Below are 21000 nucleotides of genomic sequence, written 5' to 3'. Positions count from 1 at the left end.
GCTGAGATCATGCCACTGCACTCCAGCCTGGGCGACAGAGCAAGACTCTGTCTCAAAAAAAAGAAATTATATTCTTGAATTAACAATTTTTTAAATTTTTTTCAATTAACAATAATTTTAATAAAGTGTCTCAGAATTTTCTAGATACTTGAAGGAAAAGAAAGCATAAGTGAACAGAAGCACTTTGATTTTTTTTAAGTCAATACTTACTAGTGAATCCATTTTTAAAAACTCCGAAGAAATAAGAATTGAAATGACATTTCCTGGCTCTAAAAAAAAAAGAAATTAGATTATCCTTTTGATGGGTACCCCAATCTCTTCTGAACAGGCCCCTTCTCACCTTAAAAGAGAACATTACTGGAATAAGAATAATTTAATACAACCTTATTATAGCTTATGGGTTAGATACACAAAATAAAGAAAATTCAAGTTAAAACTTAGGGTATGGAGAAAATGCACAATAAATTTACCCTGGCACTAGATTCACATAAAGTAAAGACTCCAGCTAACGATATCACATATGCAATCTTCTCCTTGATTAAATCAGGGAAAAAGATAATTGAGACTATAATTCATTGCATATACAAGTAATAGAAAATTTTTTAAATGATTAATGAGAGCACTTGTTATTAGAAAAGCTACTTTAAAAAGTATTAGAAAAGCTACTTTAAAAAGAGTTCAATGCTTGTTATGAACAAATATTTAATTTTAAAAGATTCTGAAAGATAAAAAATTTACTACTGCAGAGTCCTAAACTTACTTGCTAAAGGCATAATGAGTGAGCTTTCAGGCATACAGAGAGAAAGGGGGATGCCGCCTGACGCTGTAGTTTAGCAAAACTGTCATCTCCCATGAGGTATGTTTAAGGAAAGAAAACTGCGTTTTGCATCATTACAGTACTAACACAATTCTAAATAAACGACTAAGCAGACAATGGTTAAAATAAGTAATCTCAATCTGTCTCTAAATAACAACTCTAGATTCAAGGCTCTTTTTTTTTGAGATGGAGTCTCACTCTGTCGCCAGGCTGGAGTGCAGTGGGGCAATCTCTGCTCACCGCAAGCTCCGCCTCCCGGGTTCATGACAGTTTCCTGCATTAGCCTTCCGAGTAGCTAGGACTACAGGCGTTCACCACCACACGCAGCTAATTTTTGTATTTTTAGTAGAGACAGGGTTTCACCATGTTGACCAGGATGGTCTCCATCTCTTGACCTCGTGATCCGCCCGCCTTGGCCTCCCAAAGTGCTGGGATTATAGGTGTGAGCCACCATGCCCAGTCAAGGCTCTTAAACACAAATGGTGAAGGGAGGAAAAAGCTGGTGAAAAAGCTCCTCAGGAAATGTTAATGTATCCCATTCCAGTTAGGAACCAGTGGCAGGTTATTAGAAATTTAATTAAGCATTTTGGTAGTTTTCCTGGTTAGAATAAAGACTTTTTTTTTTGTAAATGTTTACATTTATAAACACTGATTTAAGGTCAAAGATAACAGAATGACTAGCTTTGCTGCATTTCTTTTTTTTTTTTTTTTTTTTTTTGAGACAAAGTTTCACTCCTTCGCCCAGACTGGAGTGTAGTGGCGTGATCTTGGCTCACTGCAACCTCCGCTTCCGGTTTCAAGCGCTTCTCCTGCCTCAGACTCCCGAGTAGCTGGGACTACAGGCACCTGCCACCACGCCCGGCTTATTTTTGTACTTTTAGTAGAGATGGAGTTTCAACATGTTGGCCAGGCTAGTCTTGCCTCCTGACCTCAGGTGATTCGTCCACCTCGGCCTCCCAGTGTGCTAGGATTACAGGTGTGAGCCAGAGCGCTGGGCTTTTTTTTTTTTTTTTTTTTAATTGAGACGGAATCTCGCTCTGTTGCCAGGCTGGAGTGCAGTGGCGCAATCTCTGCTCACTGCAACCTCTGCCTCCCGGGTTCAAGAGATTCTCCTGCCTCAGCCTCCTGAGTAGCTGGGACTACAGGCACACATCACCATACTAGGCTAATTTTTTTTGAATTTTTAATAGGGACAGGGTTTCACCATGTTGGCCAGGCTTGCTGCATTTCTTTTATCTTTACTGCACACATAAATATGGTGAATCAAATAATTTTTTTTCTCTCTCTACATGTTTTGATTTTTATTTCACACATACATATTATAGGTGGTTAGTCTGGAATCTCTGGATTCTGGCTGAAATTTTTGATTTAGCAATCTTGTAATTTTTATTTAAGGACCACTAGAAACCTCTCCTATTAATCTGATCACTAAAGAATACAATAAAGGCCGGGCGTGGTGGCTCACGCTTGTAATCCCAGCACTTTGGGAGGCCGAGGCGGGCAGATCACGAGGTCAGGAGATTGAGACCACGATGAAACCCTGTCTCTACAAAAATACACAAAATTAGCCGGGCATGGTGGCGGGCGCCTGTAGTCCCAGCTACTCGGAGAGGCTGAGGCAGGAGAATGGCGTGAACCCGGGAGGCGGAGCTTGCAGTGAGCCGAGATTGTGCCACTGCACTCCAGCCTGGGTGACAGAGTGAGACTCCGTATCAAAAAAAAAAAAAAAAAAAAAAAAAAGAATACAATAAATTATTACGTTTTTTCAAAAACTTTTACACTGTCAGCATAGATTTTCCAATAAGAGTTCTATTTTAATACTACTGTAGATAGCAATTCTAGTGCATAGAAAGACTATTAAACCACAAATGTGATCATACAAGTATATGCCCATTGAAATATTACTCTGTAATTATTCTTATTACAGTAATTCTACTAGTAATACTAGTAGTATGCTACCATTTAGAACACTGGCTCTTGAACTTTTGATCTAAGGACCCCTTTACAATCTTAAAAACTGAGAATCCTAAAGGGTTTTTCTTTATGTGGGTTGTATCTGCCAGTATTTATCACATTAGAAATTAAAATAGAGGAAATAAAAAAATATGAATTCATTTACAAAGAACAAAAAACCTATTACATGTTAACATATTTTTATTAAAATAACTATGTTTTCTTTTCTTTTTTTTTTTTTAGAAACGGTCTCACTCTGTCACCCAGGCTGGAATGCGGTGGTGCAATTTAGGCTCACTGCAGCCTCTGCCTCATGGGCTCAAGCAATTCTCATGCCTCACCCTCCCAAGTAGCTGGGATTACAGGTGCGTGCCACCACGCCCGGCTAATTTTTGTATTTTCAGTAGAGACGGGGTTTTGCCATGTTGGCCAGGCTGGTCTCCAACTCCTGGCCTCAAGTGATCCACCCACCTCAGCCTCTCAAAGTGCTGGGACTACCAGTGTGAGCCACCATGACCTGCCTAAAATAACTACCCTTTCTAAAATGAAAAATATTAGGCTGGGCGCTGTGGCTCACGCCTGTTATCTCAGCACTTCGGGAGGCTGAGGTGGGCAGATCACCTGAGGTCAGGAGTTCGAGACCAGCCTGACAAACAAGGCAAAACCTTGTCTCTACTAAAAATACAAAAATTAGCAGGGCGTGGTGGCATGCGCCTGTAATCCCAGCTACTCGGGAGGCTGAGGCAGGAGAATCGCTTGAACCCGGGAGGCGGAGGTTGCTGTGAGCTGAGATCGCGCCATTGCACTCCAGCCTGGGTGACAGGAGTGGACTCTGTCTCAAAAAAAAAAAAAAAATAGAGTGAAGAGCAGCACTGTTTGATATTTTTTGCAAATCTCTTCAATGTCTGACTTAACAGAAGACAACTGGATTCTCATATCTGTTTCTGCATTCAATTTGTGGGTAGCCTACACCAAACTTGACAAATGGTAGTTTCTTAAAGGTTAATTGCAATGTATCTGAACTGTATCAGTGAACTTTTCTGACTCGGTTAACAACAAAATTCTCTATTTATCTTGCACTTTGCATGAATCTTTCACCCATGCATGACTTTTTGAAAATAAAATGCATTGGTCATTTGCAAAATGTTGGCTCAATGAGTTATACAGATATTCCAAATGTTGAAATACTTCATTGTACAATATATTTAAAAATCACATTCATGAATATGACCACCAATCTCATCAGAAAAGTCAAGTATTGAGAAGCCTTCTGTCAAGCACATGGAAGCAGGTAAGTTTTCCGAAACTGTAATTCTCACTCGAAACCTTGAATTTTGTCACTGACAGCAGGTCACAAATGCTTTCAGCTTTCTTTAACTGAGCAGCTCATTTTCAAGAAAATGTCTGCCAAACACCTAAGTCTGAATTACCATTATTTCTCTGTCAGTTGTTCTCTCAAGTAAAAATGGTTTTCAATTTTTAAAAGAGCAGCTAATTTACCTCAGGACTGAAAACAATCCCACAAGTGCTTTTCCTCAAGAGAATCATGTGTTGCTGTGCAGTAGGAGTGGACTTTCCATTTCATCACAGTAAAGATATGTATACTCAATGGTCAAGATTTAATAAAATTAGTAATTTTTGCTGCCTTACCAAGGACATTCTTAAGTGAAACTGGATTTCTTTCTTTTCTTTTTCTTATTAACTATGTAACTATGTACTGCTAGTACAGTTTGGTGCCCCTGCCTTGACCTTGTCTAAAGCTTCAACAGTTTTACCCACTATTGCTTTTGTACCATCTGAGTAACACAGTGAGAAAGTCAAGTGACATCTTGGTATTATTATGCAAACTGTTTTGACTTTGTAGACCCTCTAAAAGGGTCCCTAGTATCCCACTGGTCCATATACCATATGTTGGGAACTGCTGATCTAGAGATCTGTTCATTTGCCATAAATTTACTATAATTTACTAAAAAAGATGAGGTTATCAGTTTCCTAAAAGGCTGTTACTAATATGAGCATAAACACTGGTGTCCAAACATTTTCCATATTTCACTTTTGGCCTGAAGAAACTACCAGGTGACACACAAATTTCACTACAAAATAAGCAACAGATTGTTTTTTACCTAAAGTGGGCATCTCACAATCTTTATTCTCCTTAGTGTTCCTTTTAACATATTTTATCAACCAGTTGAAAATGTGAACGTCACAATGAACTGAAATGTCCACCTCTTCCCAGCGCTGGGCATCCATAGATAAATATTCAGCAAAGTACTTCATTTCTGATATCAAAAGATCTCGCGGGCAAGTAAAATCTTCTTTCAAGTTTTTTGCTTCATCACACACATGGATCACCATGTTTGGCCTTCATAAAAAATGTTACACAAAAATGAAATTATTAGACTTTTAGAAAAGGAGCCAAGAATACTGACATTTAGTGAAGGGAAGAGAACAAGATGTTTTTGAAAATTCTGACCACAAATCAGTTTTATAGGGTCTTGACATTTTTCAAGTGTCTTGCTAGCCTGATCATATCTTAGATTATGACCAATTTTAGCAAATTACTGATGTAATAAAACAAAATATTGTTACTACAGGACTAATAATTTACACAGTTTGAAATTTTTCTTTTCTTTTTTTTTTTTTTTTTTTTGAGACAGAGTCTCACTCTGTCGCCCAGGCTGGACTGCAGTGGCGCGATCTCGCCTCCCGGGTTCATGCCATTCCCCTGCCTTAGCCTCCCGAGTAGCTGGGACTACAGGCACTCACCATGGCGCCCAGCTAATTTTTTTTTTTTTTCGTATTTTTAGTAGAGATGGGGTTTCACCGTGTTAGCCAGGATGGTCTCGATCTTCTGACCTCATGATCCGCCTGCCTCGGCCTCCCAAAGTGCTGGGATTACAGGCATGAGCCGCCGTGCCCAGCCTTGAAATTTAATTTTCAAGTTGTACATTAAAAATAAAGTTTATGGCCACACGTGGTGGTTCACACCTGTAATCCCAGCACTTTGGGAGGCCGAGGTGGGTGGATCACAAGGTCAGGAGATCGAGACCATCCTGGCTAACATGGTGAAACCCCGTCTCTACTAAAAACACAAAAAATTAGCTGGGCGTGGTGGCACGCACCTGCAGTCCCAGATACCTGGGAGGCTGAGGCAGGAGAATGGTGTGAACTCGGGAGGCAGAGGTTGCAGTGAGCCGAGATGGCTCCACTGCACTCCAGACTGGGCGACAGAGCGAGACTCCGTCTCTAAATAAACAAATAAATAAATAAAGTTTATAAAAATAATACCATTTCACAAAGAAAAATTAAGCAACACACTCTAATTCCTGTGAGGAACATAAAACAGCACTTTTACATGGTTATGGGTGTGGGAGAGAGATTATCATTAAATACTAAAATTTTCAGATTTTTTTTAAAAAGGAAAAATAGCTATAATTCTTCACTAAAGAATCAAATGAAAAACTAGCATGGCTTTGTTATTTTTAACAGCAAAAAAGTTTGCTTCTAGGCATTCACATACATAAAATATAAATACATCAAATATAAATTAATAAATGTAGTTAAAAATATTCCTAAGACTACAATGTACTTATTTCCATATTTAAACATAATTTAAGCACAAGTTTAAATGACACATCAGAGAGTCTGCTTCAAAAATTATAATCTCCTTGAATTTACTTTCTTTGAAAATTACGTCGGCTGGGGGCTGACGCCTGCAATCCCAGCACTTTGGGAGGCCAAGGCAGAAGGACTGCGTGAGCCCAGGAGTTTCAGACCAGCCTGGGTAACCTGGTGAAACCCTATCTCTACAGAAAAATTTTAAAAGTTAGCCAGCATGGTGGTGCACGCCCGTGGTCCCAGCTACTCAGGAGGCTCAAGTGGGAGGATCACCTGAGCCCAGGGAGGTCAAGCTCCAGTGAGTCGTGGTAACATCACTGCACACCATCCTGGGCAACAGAGTGAGACTCTGTCTCAAAAACAACAACAAAAAATTGTATCACCTCAAAAAGAAACATCAGTGTGATCTACATCTGTCTTCATGTCATTACAAAAGGAAGAGAATAGAGAGAGACACACTGTCCTACAACATGAATTTAATTGAATTGTGTGTTTAATTCACATATTTCTGATACAAAAAAAGTACATTATTGAAGGGCCAGGCACAGTGGCTCACAACTGTAACCCCAGCACCTTGGGAGTCTGCAGTGGGAGGACTGCTTGAGCCCAGGAGTTCAGGACCAGACTGGGCAACACAGTGAGACCACGTCTCTAAAATAAAAAAAAGAATTAAATAAAATTGGGCTACCAGAAAAAGGATTATAATCAATGCTCTACCAAAGTCAAAAGAATTTAAACAAATTTTCACAAAATTGCTCTTCCAAAGAACTTATGGTCAAATATAAACAGGTAATAACTGACGTAATGAAACATAAAGTTTCCATAGTTTTTTAGACTACAGTATAAAAGATTATTTCAGTAAAAAATTTTTGGCAAATTTTTGTGTCACACAAACCAACCAATCAGTTAAAAATCTGTGTGAATACGGCCAGGCGCAGTGGATCACACCTGTAATCCCAGCACTTTGGGAGGCTGAGGCAGGCGGATCACTTGAGGCCAGGAGTTCAAGACCAGGCTGGCCACCATGGCGAAAGTCCATCTCTACTAAAAATACAAAAATGGGCACAGTGGCACACACATGTAGTCCCAGTTACGCAGGTGGCTGAGGCATGAGAATTGCCTGAGCCTAGGAGGCAGAAGTTGCAGAGAGCCGAGATGGAGCCATTGCCCTCCAGCTTGGGTGACAGAGTGAGACTTTGTCTCAAAAGAAAACCTCCAAGACGGTGTCAATAAACTAAAAATAACAACTACACACTTTAAAAGGGTGAATTTTTAAAACTGTGGTTAAATATACATAAAGTAAAATTTACCACTTTAACCACTTTTAAGTTCAGTGGCATTAAGTATATTCACACTGTTGTGCAATCAGCACAATCATCAACCTCCAGAGCTTTTTCAAAGGGTTCATTTTATGATATATGAATTATATATAAAGCAAGCAGTTCTTGAAAATCTATAAAAAGTAAGATTTTCATAAAAATCCATGAAAAGTAAGTATACAAAGTAACTTTCAGAAATAAAAATATACTGTGTCTTGATTTGGGTGATGGTTATATGGTATATCCATTTTTCAAAACTCATCAAAGTGAACACTTAACAATATTCAGTTTATTGTAAAAATAGGCAAAACAATACAAAACTATCAAAACTTGCAATACACTGAAAGACATTTTAATTTTAAACTTTTCTATAATGAGTAATTATGTTCAAATAGTCCTAAAATACCCATCCAATTTCTTTTTTTTTTTTTTTTTTTATTGAGACAGAGTCTCGCTGTCGCCCAGGCTGGAGTGCAGTGGCGCCATCTCGGCTCACTGCAGGCTCCGCCCCCCGGGGTTCATGCCATTCTCCTGCCTCAGCCTCCCGAGTAGCTGGGACTACAGGCGCCTACCATCTCGCCCGGCTAATTTTTTGTATTTTTAGTAGAGATGGGGTTTCACTGTGTTAGCCAGGATGGTCTCGATCTCCTGACCTCGTGATCCGCCCGCCTCGGCCTCCCAAAGTGCTGGGATTACAGGCGTGGGCCACCGCGCCCGGCCCATCCAATTTCTTTAGTAAAGTTGGAGAATTAATGGCATAGAGTTTTTTTCCTTGGGTATTAAAATTTACTTTTAAAAGTTTTGTGTTAAGAGATATTACTTCTAATATTTATAAATATGAAAATAAAAATCTTTAAATAGAAAACTGTATCCAATTTATAAATAATAACATGAATAAGTAATGTTTAGGTCAGTTCAACACATGAACTAAGCTGATTCCAGTAGTTTCAGCAATTATGCAATATGAAATTCCTACCTTATGGTAACCACCAATCATATATTTTATGAAGTTGATATTAATATTAAATCTTATCTAGCAAACAACCAGCCGCCTACCCTTCAGATTCTTCAGTCATTTCTCCACCATTATGAGTAGTACAATTTTCACTTTCTGAAGAACAATTCCTTGTGGAAGCTATACTATGTCTTCCTTAAGTACAGAAACAAACACATACAAAAAAAAAAAAAGGTGGGGGTTAGTGTTTCTAGCTGAGAATGGGTTTTTATTTATTGAATGGTAATACTGTAAATGCATGGTTTCCAAGGCTAAAAGATGGTACTTATCAGGGTGGCATTTTCCTTTAGTATTTCTAAAGATCTATGGAAGAAACAGTACAAAAAATGAATCACAAATCGCTAATGTTAGAATAAGGATTTCAAAAAATACTAATGTGGTGTGTACAAACAGGGATCAAATGTTCAAATGCCAACAGCATAGTTTTCTCTTTCTGAAGCAAATTTTTACATCAATACTCTACCGCTGCTGAGATTAAAATAACTCGCTACACTCAGAGGATTTCTAAAACCAGTTATTATTTCCAAAGTAATTGCAGAAAACATCTTTTACCCCACTACTGTGTCAGTTGAAGCTCTTGTTGACTATAATAAAGAGTGGCTGTAGGCTCAGCACAGTAGCATGTACGTGTAGTTCCAGCTGCTCAGGAGGCTGTGGCAGGAGGATTGCTTGAGCTCAGGAGTTCAAGACCAGCCTGAGCAACACAGTGCAACCTCCATCTCCAAAAACAAAAAGAGTAGCTGTAAAAAAAAAAAAAAAAAAGTAACATGAGAGACAAGCAAGAGTCTCTCAGGAAAAAGGAATATTAAGTAAAGGGCACAGGGCAAATCCCTCTAAAATAAAGTAAAAGAATATTCATAGTTAAAAAAAATACATGAAATTAACTGGGCCACTAGATTAGAGTAGAACATTTTGATACAGTAAAGTGGGTTTTTTGGTGATTGTATTTGACCTATATTTTAACATTTAAAAATTTATTTTTTTTAATGTTTAAATTGTTTTACAGACAGTGTCTTGCTCAGACACCTAGGCTGAAGTGCAGTGGCTTGATCAAAGCTAACTGTAACCTTGACCTCCTGGGCGTAAGCAAGCCTCTTACCTCAGCCTTCCAAGTAGCTAGGATCACAGGTGTGCACCATCACACCCAGCTAATTTTTATTTTTTATTTTTTTGTACAGACAGGGTCTTGCTATGTTGCCCAGGTTGGTCTTGAACTCCTGGCCTCAAGTGATCCTTCCACCTTGGCCTCCTAAAGTACTGGGATTACAGGTGTGAGCCACTGCATCTGTCCCTAAAACTTTTTTAAAAAATAGCAAAGATAAACATAATTTTAAAAATTGAGGCCAGGTGCAGTAGCTCACGTCTGTAATCCCAGCACTTTGGGAGGCTGAGGCGGACGGATGGCCTGAGCTCAGGAGTTCCAGACCAGCCTGGGCAACACAGCAAAACCTTGTCTCTACAAAAAATACAAAAATTAGCCAAACATGGTGGTGCACGTCTCTAGTCCCAGCTACTCAGGAGGCTGAGGCAGGAGGATCTCTTGAGCCTGGGAGATGGAGGTTGCAGTGAGCTGACATGGTGCCACTGTACTCCAGCCTGGGCAACAGAACAAGACCTTGTCTCAAAAAGAAAAAACAACAAAATTCAGGAAGATACAAATATGAATACATTTCTCTATTAATGTTTATATTAGCCTTTAAACAAAGAAAGAAAATTTGACTGGAATATATAATATTCTGCAGAATTATCATAAGGACAAGTACTACATTTTAGTTTAAAACCTTACCTGTTTTGGAAACTGCATCATGTCCAACTGGAGTCTCCTGAAATTCTCCATGTATGTCAAGAAGTGAAGATTTGATATATGTGGCTAAAGTCTCAACAGGACTCTCTCCAGCAGCCATTAGGGAATTATACTGGTTGTCAACAGGTGAGCTTCCACTGCTCTTCAATTCATCAAACCTTTTTGCACACTGTCATAATATAAAATGAAAGAAATAGAGGTTTGGGAATTTTTTTTTTTTTTTTTTTTTTTTTTTTTTGAGATGGAGTCTCACATTGTCGCCTAGGCTGGAGTGCAGTGGCGTGATCTTGGCACACTGCAACCTCCGCCTCCCAGGTTCAAGTGATTCTCCTGCCTCAGCCTCCTGAGTAGCTGGGATTGCAGGTGCCTGCTACCACGCCCGACAAACTTTTTGGATTTTTACTACAGACGGGGTTTCACTATGTTGGTCAGGCTGGTCTTGAACTCCTGACCTCGTGATCTGCCTGCCTCGGCTTCCCAAAGTGCTGGGATTACAGGCGTGAGCCACCGTGCCCAGTGGTTTGGGAATTTTTTAAATAAAAAATTGAGAAGATATTTTCTTGCTTTCTATTTGAAGATATTTTTCAACAACTACTTTTTGTAAGCGAATAGTAACCTGTAGAGTAACATCTAGAATATTTGTACACATTTCACTATGCAAAAGCCTCTAACTTCTATTTTTATATTTTAAAATTCAGGGTAGAGTTTTAATGTGCTTTAACTCAAAGGCATATATATTTATGCTCTTGTAAAACAAGGAAGAACAGGCTGGGTATGGTGGATCATGCCTGTAATCTCAGCACTTTGGGAGGCAGTGGCAGAAAGATCGCTTGAGGCCAGGAGTTCAAGACCAGCCTGGGCAACATAGTGAGACTCTGAGAGAGACTGTGAGATGCTGAGGTGGGAAGATCACTTAAGCTTCGAAGGTTGAGGCTGCAGTGAGCCATGATGGCACCACTGTACTCCAGCCTGGGATGACAGAGTGAGAGATCCTGCCTCAAAAAAACAAAAACAACAACAAATATATATATATAAAATATATAATACACATAAAATTTATGTAATTTGCATCTAGTCAAATTATATAGATGTCTATTCAGTGTTAATACATGCATTTGAATATGTAAAACTCAAATATTTTTCTCTCTCTCGGTGTTTCTTTAAATTGATGACCTTTTCTGAACATTTTCAGGAGATATTCTGGGGGGACCGTTATTTACCTCTTTCGGTGTTAATCCAGGCACGAGCCTTGCTATAGTTTCCCAGTTGATAGTCTGAGGGATTCCAATTAATGGATAAAGGATCATGTCCAATACCATTTGGTTATTATTGTTCAGGAAATTGTTGTTTTCTGAATATCCACGACTCATCTTTTGGAACTAGGGATAGGCAAGACAAAAAGCTTCACTTAAATCTGAAATCCAAATGTTTTCAGAACATTACAGATCAGTTATAATTCATTCCTAAGAATTATCTGCTACCATGTAAAGGAAAAATAAAACTGACCTAAAATAAACATAGTACAGCCTAAATCTCTTCACAAAAAAGGATTTGAATATTATGCATTGATAAATGGATGTATAAAAAGATGAAGAGATGAATAAATATATGATAAAAAGCATAAAATATTTTTTATCTTTTTTTCTTTAGAGACAGTCCCCAATTTTACAAGATGAGGTTCAGAGATGTTAAGTAATTTTTACACGATCACAGAGCTAAGAAGAGGCAGAGCAAGGATTCAAACCCAAGTAAAAATGATTCTCAAATCCATGCTCTTTCCATTCCACACAAGAGGTATAGTACGGGCTAAGACAGCAGATTGGAAATAATGGTTTAGGGTCAGTAGGGACAGAGACTAATATATTTTGAAGTTAGTAATTATTCAATTAAGTAATTTTGAAAGCTTCTGTTTGTGAGGTGTGGGGAGAGGGTTACGATATCAAATAGAAAAAGAAACTATGCATTCAAACATAAAACATTCGAGGAACTCTTTTACATCAATGTGTACGAGATACTTCTTACTTTATACAAACATTTACTGAGCCATCACTATGTGCCAGGCACTGCATCTAAAGTTGAAACATTAATTTACAGATGAAAATAATGAGAAAAGTTTTGACTAGTTATATCTATGATTCAGCTGACACTGGATTCTGGGTTGGGAATACAATCTCCAAATATAAACTGTTCCTATGGACAAAAATGATCTATTTTAGGACAAGAGTACAAAGCAGAGATTCACTGACAGATCAGTACAATGGAAAAGGCAGCATACACAGGAGTCCGAGGCTCCGATTTGAGTTTTGGCTCCACCACCTGCTAGCCAAGGCAAGTTATCGAACCTTGCTGAAATGCAGCAACAAAAGTATGTGATGGTAATACCTCTGACTGACAGCGTGGAAAGAAATAAAGGGATTATTTTGTGAAAGCACTGTGAAGATGATAAAATTATCTCACAAATGAGATGCTGCATAAATACTAGTATTTAGATTGTGCTGAGGGTCATGTGAAATATTTAAAACACAGCACGGGTTGCGAATGTGGTACACTCTCAATAAATGTTAATTATAATTAGTACTATGTCATTGTTTACATAAGACACTGGTAGAGGACATCAGCTGGTAGACAACATGAAGTTACCCTACATGTATTTGAATGAACATTAAAAGGAAATAAAAACAGAAAAACATTTAGCACACTAAAATCACAGCTTCCTACCAACAAAAGATGTACCTTGTTGAAGGCCAGAATAATGGGGTGGTTAAGTGTGCAGACTCTGGAGTCAGACTGCCCAAGTTTGCATCCCAGTTCTACTACTTATGGCATTATCTGGTTCAGATTAGTTAATCCCTGTGCCTCAATTTCCTCATCTGTAAAACAAAGATAATAATAGTAGCTAGCTTACGTACTTCTGAGGATATATCGAAGGTGCTACCTGGCAAAGAGGACTACATAATGTGTGTAGCAGCACTACCACTCCAGAGATCCTCAGATTAAACAGATTCAAAAAGATTAATGTGACAGATAAAAGGAGAGACAATAACATTCTAATGAAGTATGCCACCAACAAAATGAGTAGAAAGAGTCAGCTACAGATTCTTACCCAGCTTTACCACTTCTAGCAGTGCAACCTATGGCGCCAATGGTCTCAGCTATACTGTAAGGAAAATAATACCTAACCTTTGGAGTTACTGTGAGGATTAAATAATATTATGTATAAAGCACCTGCACACTGTCTGGCATACAAAAGGTGCTCATAAAATAAATAATTTATTACTATTATTTTTCTCCTCTCTACCTTGGCCATTATTGGCACAAAAATTTCCAAGAATTAGTTTAATAACTGTAAAGCACTGCCTTGTGCCCAGTTGAAAACAAATTTTACAGAATTGTTTTTTAAAGAGTTGGTCATCTCAAAGTCAGATGAAAAAGTGAGTGAATCTGAAAAGTAATGCCCTTTTGCATGTCCCAGGCTGAGTTTGATGAAAACATGGGGAAAGAAGGCTTGAAAAAAGTCTTGGAAGAACCTTGGAAGGGCCCTGAGAAATTTCTGTTTATTTCTCTCTTTAACTCGCTGGATTATGATTTCTTTGATGGGCTGGGCCTTCTATCTTTGATTCCCCAAAAGTGTGACCAGCAAGGCAGATACTGCCAAAATGTTTACTGAATTAATGAGAAGGTCACAAAACCTTAAGAGACATTTAATGTATCCTTTGGAACTTACTCCGAACTGCAGGTCCACAACTCATTTAAACATTTAAATATAGATGGGGATGTGCGAAGATGGATGGGGATCATGTCCTGCTGGATTAATCAATTTAGTTTTGAATCCTTAAAAGACTTGGTTTCTCTCTAGAGAACAAAGCACCTATCTCTACTTGTTTGCCTAGTACTTGCATCACTTTTCATACCACACAATTTGGGAGGCATGTTAGAGCACATAGTGCGTTGTTGTTCTTGTTGTTCAGACGGAGTGGCGCTCCCTCTCTCATCAGGCCAGAGTGCAGTGGCGCGATCTCGGCTCACTGCAACCTCTGCCTCCCAGGTTCAAGCGATTCTCCTGCCTCAGCCTCCCGAGCAGCTGGGACTACAGGCACGCACCACCACGCCCAGCTAATACTTCCCCTCGCCTCCCCGACCCCCTTCTCTTGGTTTGTGTATTTTTAGTACAGACAGGGTTTCACCATGTTAGCCAGGATAGCCTCGATCTCCTGACCTCGTGATCCGCCCGTCTCAGCCTCCCAAAGTGGTGGGATTACAGGCGTGAGCCACTGCACCCGGCCAGGGCGTTTTATTATAATTTGTTTGGGCCTTGGTAGAAAACAATCTAAAATGGAATTCACGGCAAGGATCTTCCCTGAGAGCTCATTTCTCTTCACTTCCAAAAAGATTCATTTAAAATTTCAAAAATATTACCTATGTCAAACACTTAGAAGCTTATATTTCAAATGTGATACTAATTTATGCTATACATGTTTAAGAGTACTTTAAATTATCCAAATGTGAAAAAAAGTTTTTCTGTTGACCTTCTCTTTATACAACTGTACTGGGCAAGGGAAGACTCCCCAGCATTAATTCTGGTTAAATGAATATCCAAGAAATCAGTCTGAATTTAAGTATAAAAGGCATAGCATTGATGGATAATCCTTAATAAAACATAAATTATCTCGAAATGGCTGTTATAGTGCACCTCATTCTGGAAAGCATAAATTTATCAAAAACGGTGACAAAAAGCTCCAAGTTCAAATTACTATGAAACCCACTCCCATTCATAAAATATCAAAATCTTGACAATATTTAAGGTAAAATACGTTATTTACCAAAAATAAAAATCCAATATGTTTAACAGACTTCATTTTTTAAGAACATACTTCCCCTCGCCTCCCCGACCCCCTTCTCTTGGTTTGTGTATTTAATACATATGTATTAATAAGACTAGTCTAAGTCACTTCCACACTGGATAGAGGTCTACAACAGCAATCTGATATTTTTTTTTCTTATTTCAAATAGAAAAAAAAGCTCTTGGAGGCAGAGACGTTTTTCCTTAGGCAATGGAAAGATGGGAAGAGAGGGGGCCCCGTGGGGCAGGCAGGCAGGCAGGTCAAAGGCCTCTGGCCTAACAGAGGGCGGCGGTAGCACCGAGTCATCCTGGACCGCGAAGAAGCCTTGTACCCAGGCTTCCTGACTTCTGCACACACAGGAAATCGGCGGCAGCTGGAGGAGAAAGTAAAATCACATCCCAGACCCGGGATGAGGTCAAAGCCCGTCAAACCTTGGGCCCGGAGGCTCACTACGCGGCGCGTCCTCGGGGCACCCCCAGACCTTCGCGCCCCGCTCCCGCCCGTGGAGGCACAGAAACTCCAGGGGCGCAGAGCGGACAAAGGCGCCGGGCCGCGGGGCGAGGCGGGGCAGAGGCCCCGGGCGCGGCCGGGCCGGTCTGCAGAGACATGGACCGGGCGGGTGACGGGACGCGGGCCAGCTGTCTCCTCGAGGCGCGGCCGCCTGAGCGCTGTGCACTGGGGCGTTCGGGGGCGTTTGGGCGAGTGGGACCCCGCCCGGCCGCCGAGGGTGGGAAGCCGCGGCTGGAGCCGGCTGGCTGTGGGCGGTACCGCCCCATGCCGCACTTCCCGCCCCGCGGTGGGCACCCGAGCCCCCTCGGCGTCTCGCTCACCTCCACAGGGCCGCGGCTGCCCTCGCAGCGCCTCTGTTACCTGCAGTAGCCAGCACCGCCCGCGCTCGCGCCCTGAAGCTACTGCTACCGAGCCCGCAACCCCGTCCGCTGCGCCTCACACCCCACCCCCGCCCGCTTGCAGGCGGCTACGGAGACTAGCGCCGAGACGTGGGGGAGCCGCCGAGCCGACGCCGCCCGGCCAATCGCGGGCCAGCGCCGCAGCGGCGGAGCCAATGAGCGCCGAGCCCCTGCTGGGCGGGAGGGAGCCGGACCGGCGGCGGCGGCTGACTGTCGCCTTGCCTTGCCTGCTCCTTCTCCTTCCTCGTCTGGCATACACTCCCAGGCTTGTCGCAGTGCAGCGTCCCCACCCTCCCAGCGTCTTGTCTCTTAGCAACCAGATCCTAGGAGCCTGATCTTAGGTGACCAACCCTGACTCCAGAAGAAAGGGGGATATGTAGGAGATAAAAGAACCGTGATTAAAGAATGGATGAAATTGTTCTTGGTGCAGATCATTTGGTACACCGCTTAGGTAGAACGGGAAGATCTCATGATGAGGGACACCGAAAGTATCTTTTAGACCAAGGTCTTTAGGTAAGGACCTGAAGTGTCTTTACCAGGAGGTAGCTCTTTAAAAATTTAATAGCTCTGGATTACAAATTCGGTTTTCATACATTAATAGGGTGTGTGTGTGTGTGTGTGTGTGTGTGTGTGTGGTGTGTTATTGTGAAGAATACTACTATTGGGCATCTAGTAAAATGCAAACGGCTCAATATTGTAGGGTAACTGCTACATGTCAACATTTCTATCTAATTTCCACTTGGTCTGTTCTGAGAACCAAAATTAAATGTTAGGATTAGAAAGAATAGAAAAAGTAAAGCCTTACCCAAATGAATAATTACTATGAGATCTGATGATTAAGTAGAGATTAAGTGGTTCACCGTTCAGAATGTCAGGAGTTTTTACCAATTGTATCATCCTGTGACTTTCTGCAGATCTTTTACGATTTTTGTTCCACAAAGACATTAAAGTGGCTGGGTGCGGTGGCTCACACCTGTAATCCCATAATCCCAGCATTTAGGGAGACCAAGACGAGAGGATTGCTTGAGCACAGCCTGAACAACAAAGTGAGACCCTGTCTCTATAAAAAAAAAAAACAGTTGTTTTTTTTTTTAAGTTAGCTGGGCGTGGTGGCCCCAATGAGCTATGTTTGCACCACTGCACTCCAAGCTGGGCAACAGAGTGAGACCCTGTCAAAAAATAAAAATAAAAATAAAGTTAGGCAAGTGTTGCATCATAAGATGTTAGGTTAGGTTAGGTAAATTCTTTTTTTATTTTTTTGAGACGGAATCTCGCTCTGTTGCCCAGGCTGGAGTGCAGTGGCACCATCTGGGCTCACTGCAACCTCCACCTCCCTTCAAGCGATTCTCCTACCACAGCCTCCTAAGTAGCTGGGATTACAGGCGCGTGCCACCATGTCCAGCTAATTTTTTGTATTTTTAGTAGAGACGGGGTTTCACCATGTTGGTCTTGAACTCCTGACCTCAGGTGATCTGCCTGCATCGGCCTCCCAAAGTGCTGGGATTACAGGCGTGAGCCACCACACCCGGCCAGGTAAATTTTTTTTTTTTTTTTTCAAGACGGACTTTTGGTCTTGTCACCCAGGCTGGAGTGCAATGGCGTGATCTTGGCTCACTGCAACCTCCGCCTCCCTGGTTCAAGCGATTCTCCTGCCTCAGCCTCCCGAGTAGCTGGGATTACAGGTGTACGCCACCACGCCCAGCTAATTTTTGTATTTTTAGTAGAAATGGGTTTTCACCATGTTAGCCAGGCTGGTCTTGAACTCCTGACCTCAGGTGATCTGCCCACCTCGGCCTCCCAAAGTGCTGGGATTACAGGTGTGAGCCACCATATCCAGCCCCAGCCAGGTAAATTCTTAAAGAGAAACTGCTTGCCCTCTACTTCCCCTCTTTCTTCTTTCATATAGGCTGGTACTTAGTTGTGATGGTGGTACTTTACAACCATGAAAACAAGAATAATGCATAAGGGGCTGGGCATAGTTAGCTCACGCTGTAATCCCAGAATTTTGGGAGGCTGAGGCAGGAGGATCACTTGAGGTTAGGAGTTCGAGACCAGCCTGGTGAAACCTCATGTCTACTAAAAATACAAATATTAGCCAGGTGTGGTGGCGGGTGCCTGTAATACCAGCTACTCCGAGGCTGATGGCGGAAAATCACTTTAACCCAAGAGGCAGAGTTGCAGTGAACCGAGATGGTGCCACTGCACTCCAGCCTGGGCCACAGAGAGAGACTCCATCTCAAAAACGACAAAGAATAACACATAAGGGACTGTAGAGCACAATATAGAAGGAATCTGGGCCCTGAATTACCTTCTGAAGCAGAGTACTCTGGTCTGTTACATGAGAGAAAAATGTTTATCTTAACTACTGTATTTTTTAGTCTCTTTGTTACAGTGGCTTAGTGTGTTCCCTAGAAGAGAAAGTTGGTCCCTGAAAGTGGTGTGCTACCTACCATAACAAAGATCTAAGATATATATGGCATTGGTTAGCAGGTGGAAACACATTGCAGGCCAGAAGGCTAGTGACTGTTCCCAAATGTATTGGGGAAAAATGTCACCCATATTAACTCGGAAGACAGATCAAGCCCATATATAGCTCTGAGGAAAGCATCTAGAAAAGGCCAGAATGTGAGTTTGTGTTGGCTACCTTGCTTTTAGCAAGGTTCAACAAAAAGACAGTAAGTCAGTTAACCAGTTTGCTAGCCTGGACAACGTGGTCGCTACAGAAAATACAAAAATTAACCAGGTGTGGTGGCATGTGCCTGTAGTCCCGGTTACTCGGGAGGCTGAAGCAGGAGAATCATTTGAGCCTGGGAGGTTGGGGCTGCAGTGAGCTGCAATTACGCCACTGCAATCTAGCCTGAGTGACAGAGCAAGACCCTGTTTCAACAAACAAATGCTAGTTTGTAAACAGAGATTGAAGATAATAAAACTGTACTGGACCCACTCCATAACATCTGCTCTACTCCTGTTGTTGATCCACTTACTAGTAAGCATCTCAGGATCAATTTGGATACTTACTGTCTCAAGCTTTCTCATTATTCCCTTTTCTAGGAAAACACACATTTAAGAAATGATAGCTAGAAAGGATCCTTGAGAGGCCAACTTCTTCAATTTTTTCCAATTTAAGTCTCAAATACAGAGAAAGTTTAAGTGACTTGTCCAAGGCCAAATGGCCAACTCATTAGGTTCAATGACTTTTGGCCAAGGAAAAAATCTTTCTTACCCATTGTACAGATGTTCCTCCTTGAGGCCCTTTATGCAGAATGGGCAATTTCACCTAAGGCTTTCATCCAATTCCCCCCTTTCACCAAGTCTAACCATTTTGTGTTCGGAAGTTCATCTATTCCTCTATTAGTTTCAGTACAGTCTAAGTTGTTTTAATAAAAAGACCCAAAACACAGTGGCTTAAACACAATGAAAGTTTATTTCTCAAATTACAGAGGTGAGTGGTCCACGGCCGACAGAGCTGCTTTGTCAAACTTGACAGACAACTTGTCTCTCAGTGTCTGAAATGGCTGCAGAATTCTCACTCCTACTCAACAGAAGGAGAGGCAGGGCAAGGGAAATGCATGCTCCAGTAGTTTTTAAAAATCTGTTTTTAAAATTGACAAAAATTGTATATATTTATGGCGTACAACATACTGTTCAAAATATGTATAGTGAAATGGCTAAATCAAGCTGATTAACATATGCATTACCTCACATACTTGTGAAAACACTTAAAATCTCTCTTAGCAATTTTCAAGTACACATTGTTGTTTGTTTTTGGAGTCAGGGTCTCACTCTGCAGCCAGGCTGGAGTGCAGTGGCGTGACCAGGGGTCACTGCAGCCTTGAACTCCTGGGCTCAAGTGATCCTCCTGCCTCAGCCTTCCTAATAGCTGGGACTACAGGCACTGCATTATTATTAACTATAGCCTCCATGTTCTACAATAGATGTGTTGAACTTTATTCCAAAATTTTGTATGCTGTGACCAATAACTCCCAATTCCCCCCACCCCCATCTCCTGGTAGCAGCCATTCTACTCTCTGACTTTAACTTTTTAGATTCCACATATGAGATCATGTGCTATTTGTCTTTCTGTGCCTGGCTTATTTCACTTAACATAATATCCTCCAGGTTCATTCATGTAGCCAAAAATGACAAGATTTCCTTCTTTTTTGAAGAGTGAATAGTATTCCCTTGTGTATATATATCACATTTTCTTAATCCATTCACCAATTGATGGACACTTAGATTGGTTCCTTATCTTGGCTATTGTGAATAATCCTGCAATGAACACAAGAATGTAGCTATCTCTTTGACTACTGATTTCATTTCCCTTGGATTTATACCCAGTAATGGGATTGCTGGATGATATGGTTGTTCTATTTTTTATTTTCTTTAGGAATCTCCATAACTGTTCTCCATGATGGCTGAACTGATTTACATTCCCACTAACAATGTGCAAGACTTCCCTTTTCTCCATACCCTCGCCAACATCTTATCTTTTGTCTTTTTTATGGCAATTTTAACAGGTATGAGATGATGTCTCGTTGTGGCTTTAATTTGCATTTCCCTGATGATTAGTGATGTTGAGCATTTTTTCATATACCTGTTGCAAGCCCCAGTATTTTTAAGGACATGATCTCAAAGTTACATGCATCACTTTCACTTACATCCCATTGGCTAGAACTTAACTACAAATGAGGTGGCTAGAAAATGCAGACTCTGGCTGGGCACGGT

General features: G+C 41.0%; 1 protein-coding gene across 8 annotated transcripts in view; it reads right to left on the bottom strand.

Annotated features, from left to right (window-relative positions):
* The window catches only part of KIAA1841 (KIAA1841 ortholog), a 70827-nt gene extending 54472 nt beyond the window's left edge, over positions 1-16355 (bottom strand). For 4 of the 8 annotated variants that reach the window (XR_004033299.1, XR_004033300.1, XM_030827491.1 and 1 more), the window contains exons 1-7: positions 16198-16354; positions 13260-13396; positions 11747-11905; positions 10509-10695; positions 8764-8857; positions 4894-5132; positions 211-269 (exon numbers count right to left, since the gene is read on the bottom strand). Coding sequence is in view for 6 of the 8 variants with exons in the window: in XM_030827491.1 (XP_030683351.1) it covers positions 211-269; positions 4894-5132; positions 8764-8857; positions 10509-10695; positions 11747-11896 (729 nt within the window). In the remaining 2 variants the exon portion in view is untranslated. Of the gene's footprint in view, positions 1-210; positions 270-4893; positions 5133-8763; positions 8858-10508; positions 10696-11746; positions 11906-13259; positions 13397-16197 lie in introns of all 8 variants that reach the window. The other 4 variants (XM_030827492.1, XM_030827494.1, XM_030827490.1 and 1 more) reach the window with 4 other exon arrangements.
* Positions 16356-21000: the final 4645 nt, after the last annotated feature.

This window comes from Nomascus leucogenys, chromosome 14, assembly GCF_006542625.1.
Source record: "Nomascus leucogenys isolate Asia chromosome 14, Asia_NLE_v1, whole genome shotgun sequence".
Taxonomy (NCBI): Eukaryota; Metazoa; Chordata; class Mammalia; order Primates; family Hylobatidae; genus Nomascus; species Nomascus leucogenys.
The sequence above is the reverse complement of the archived record's forward strand: the minus strand, read 5'-3'. Positions and strand labels throughout refer to the sequence as shown.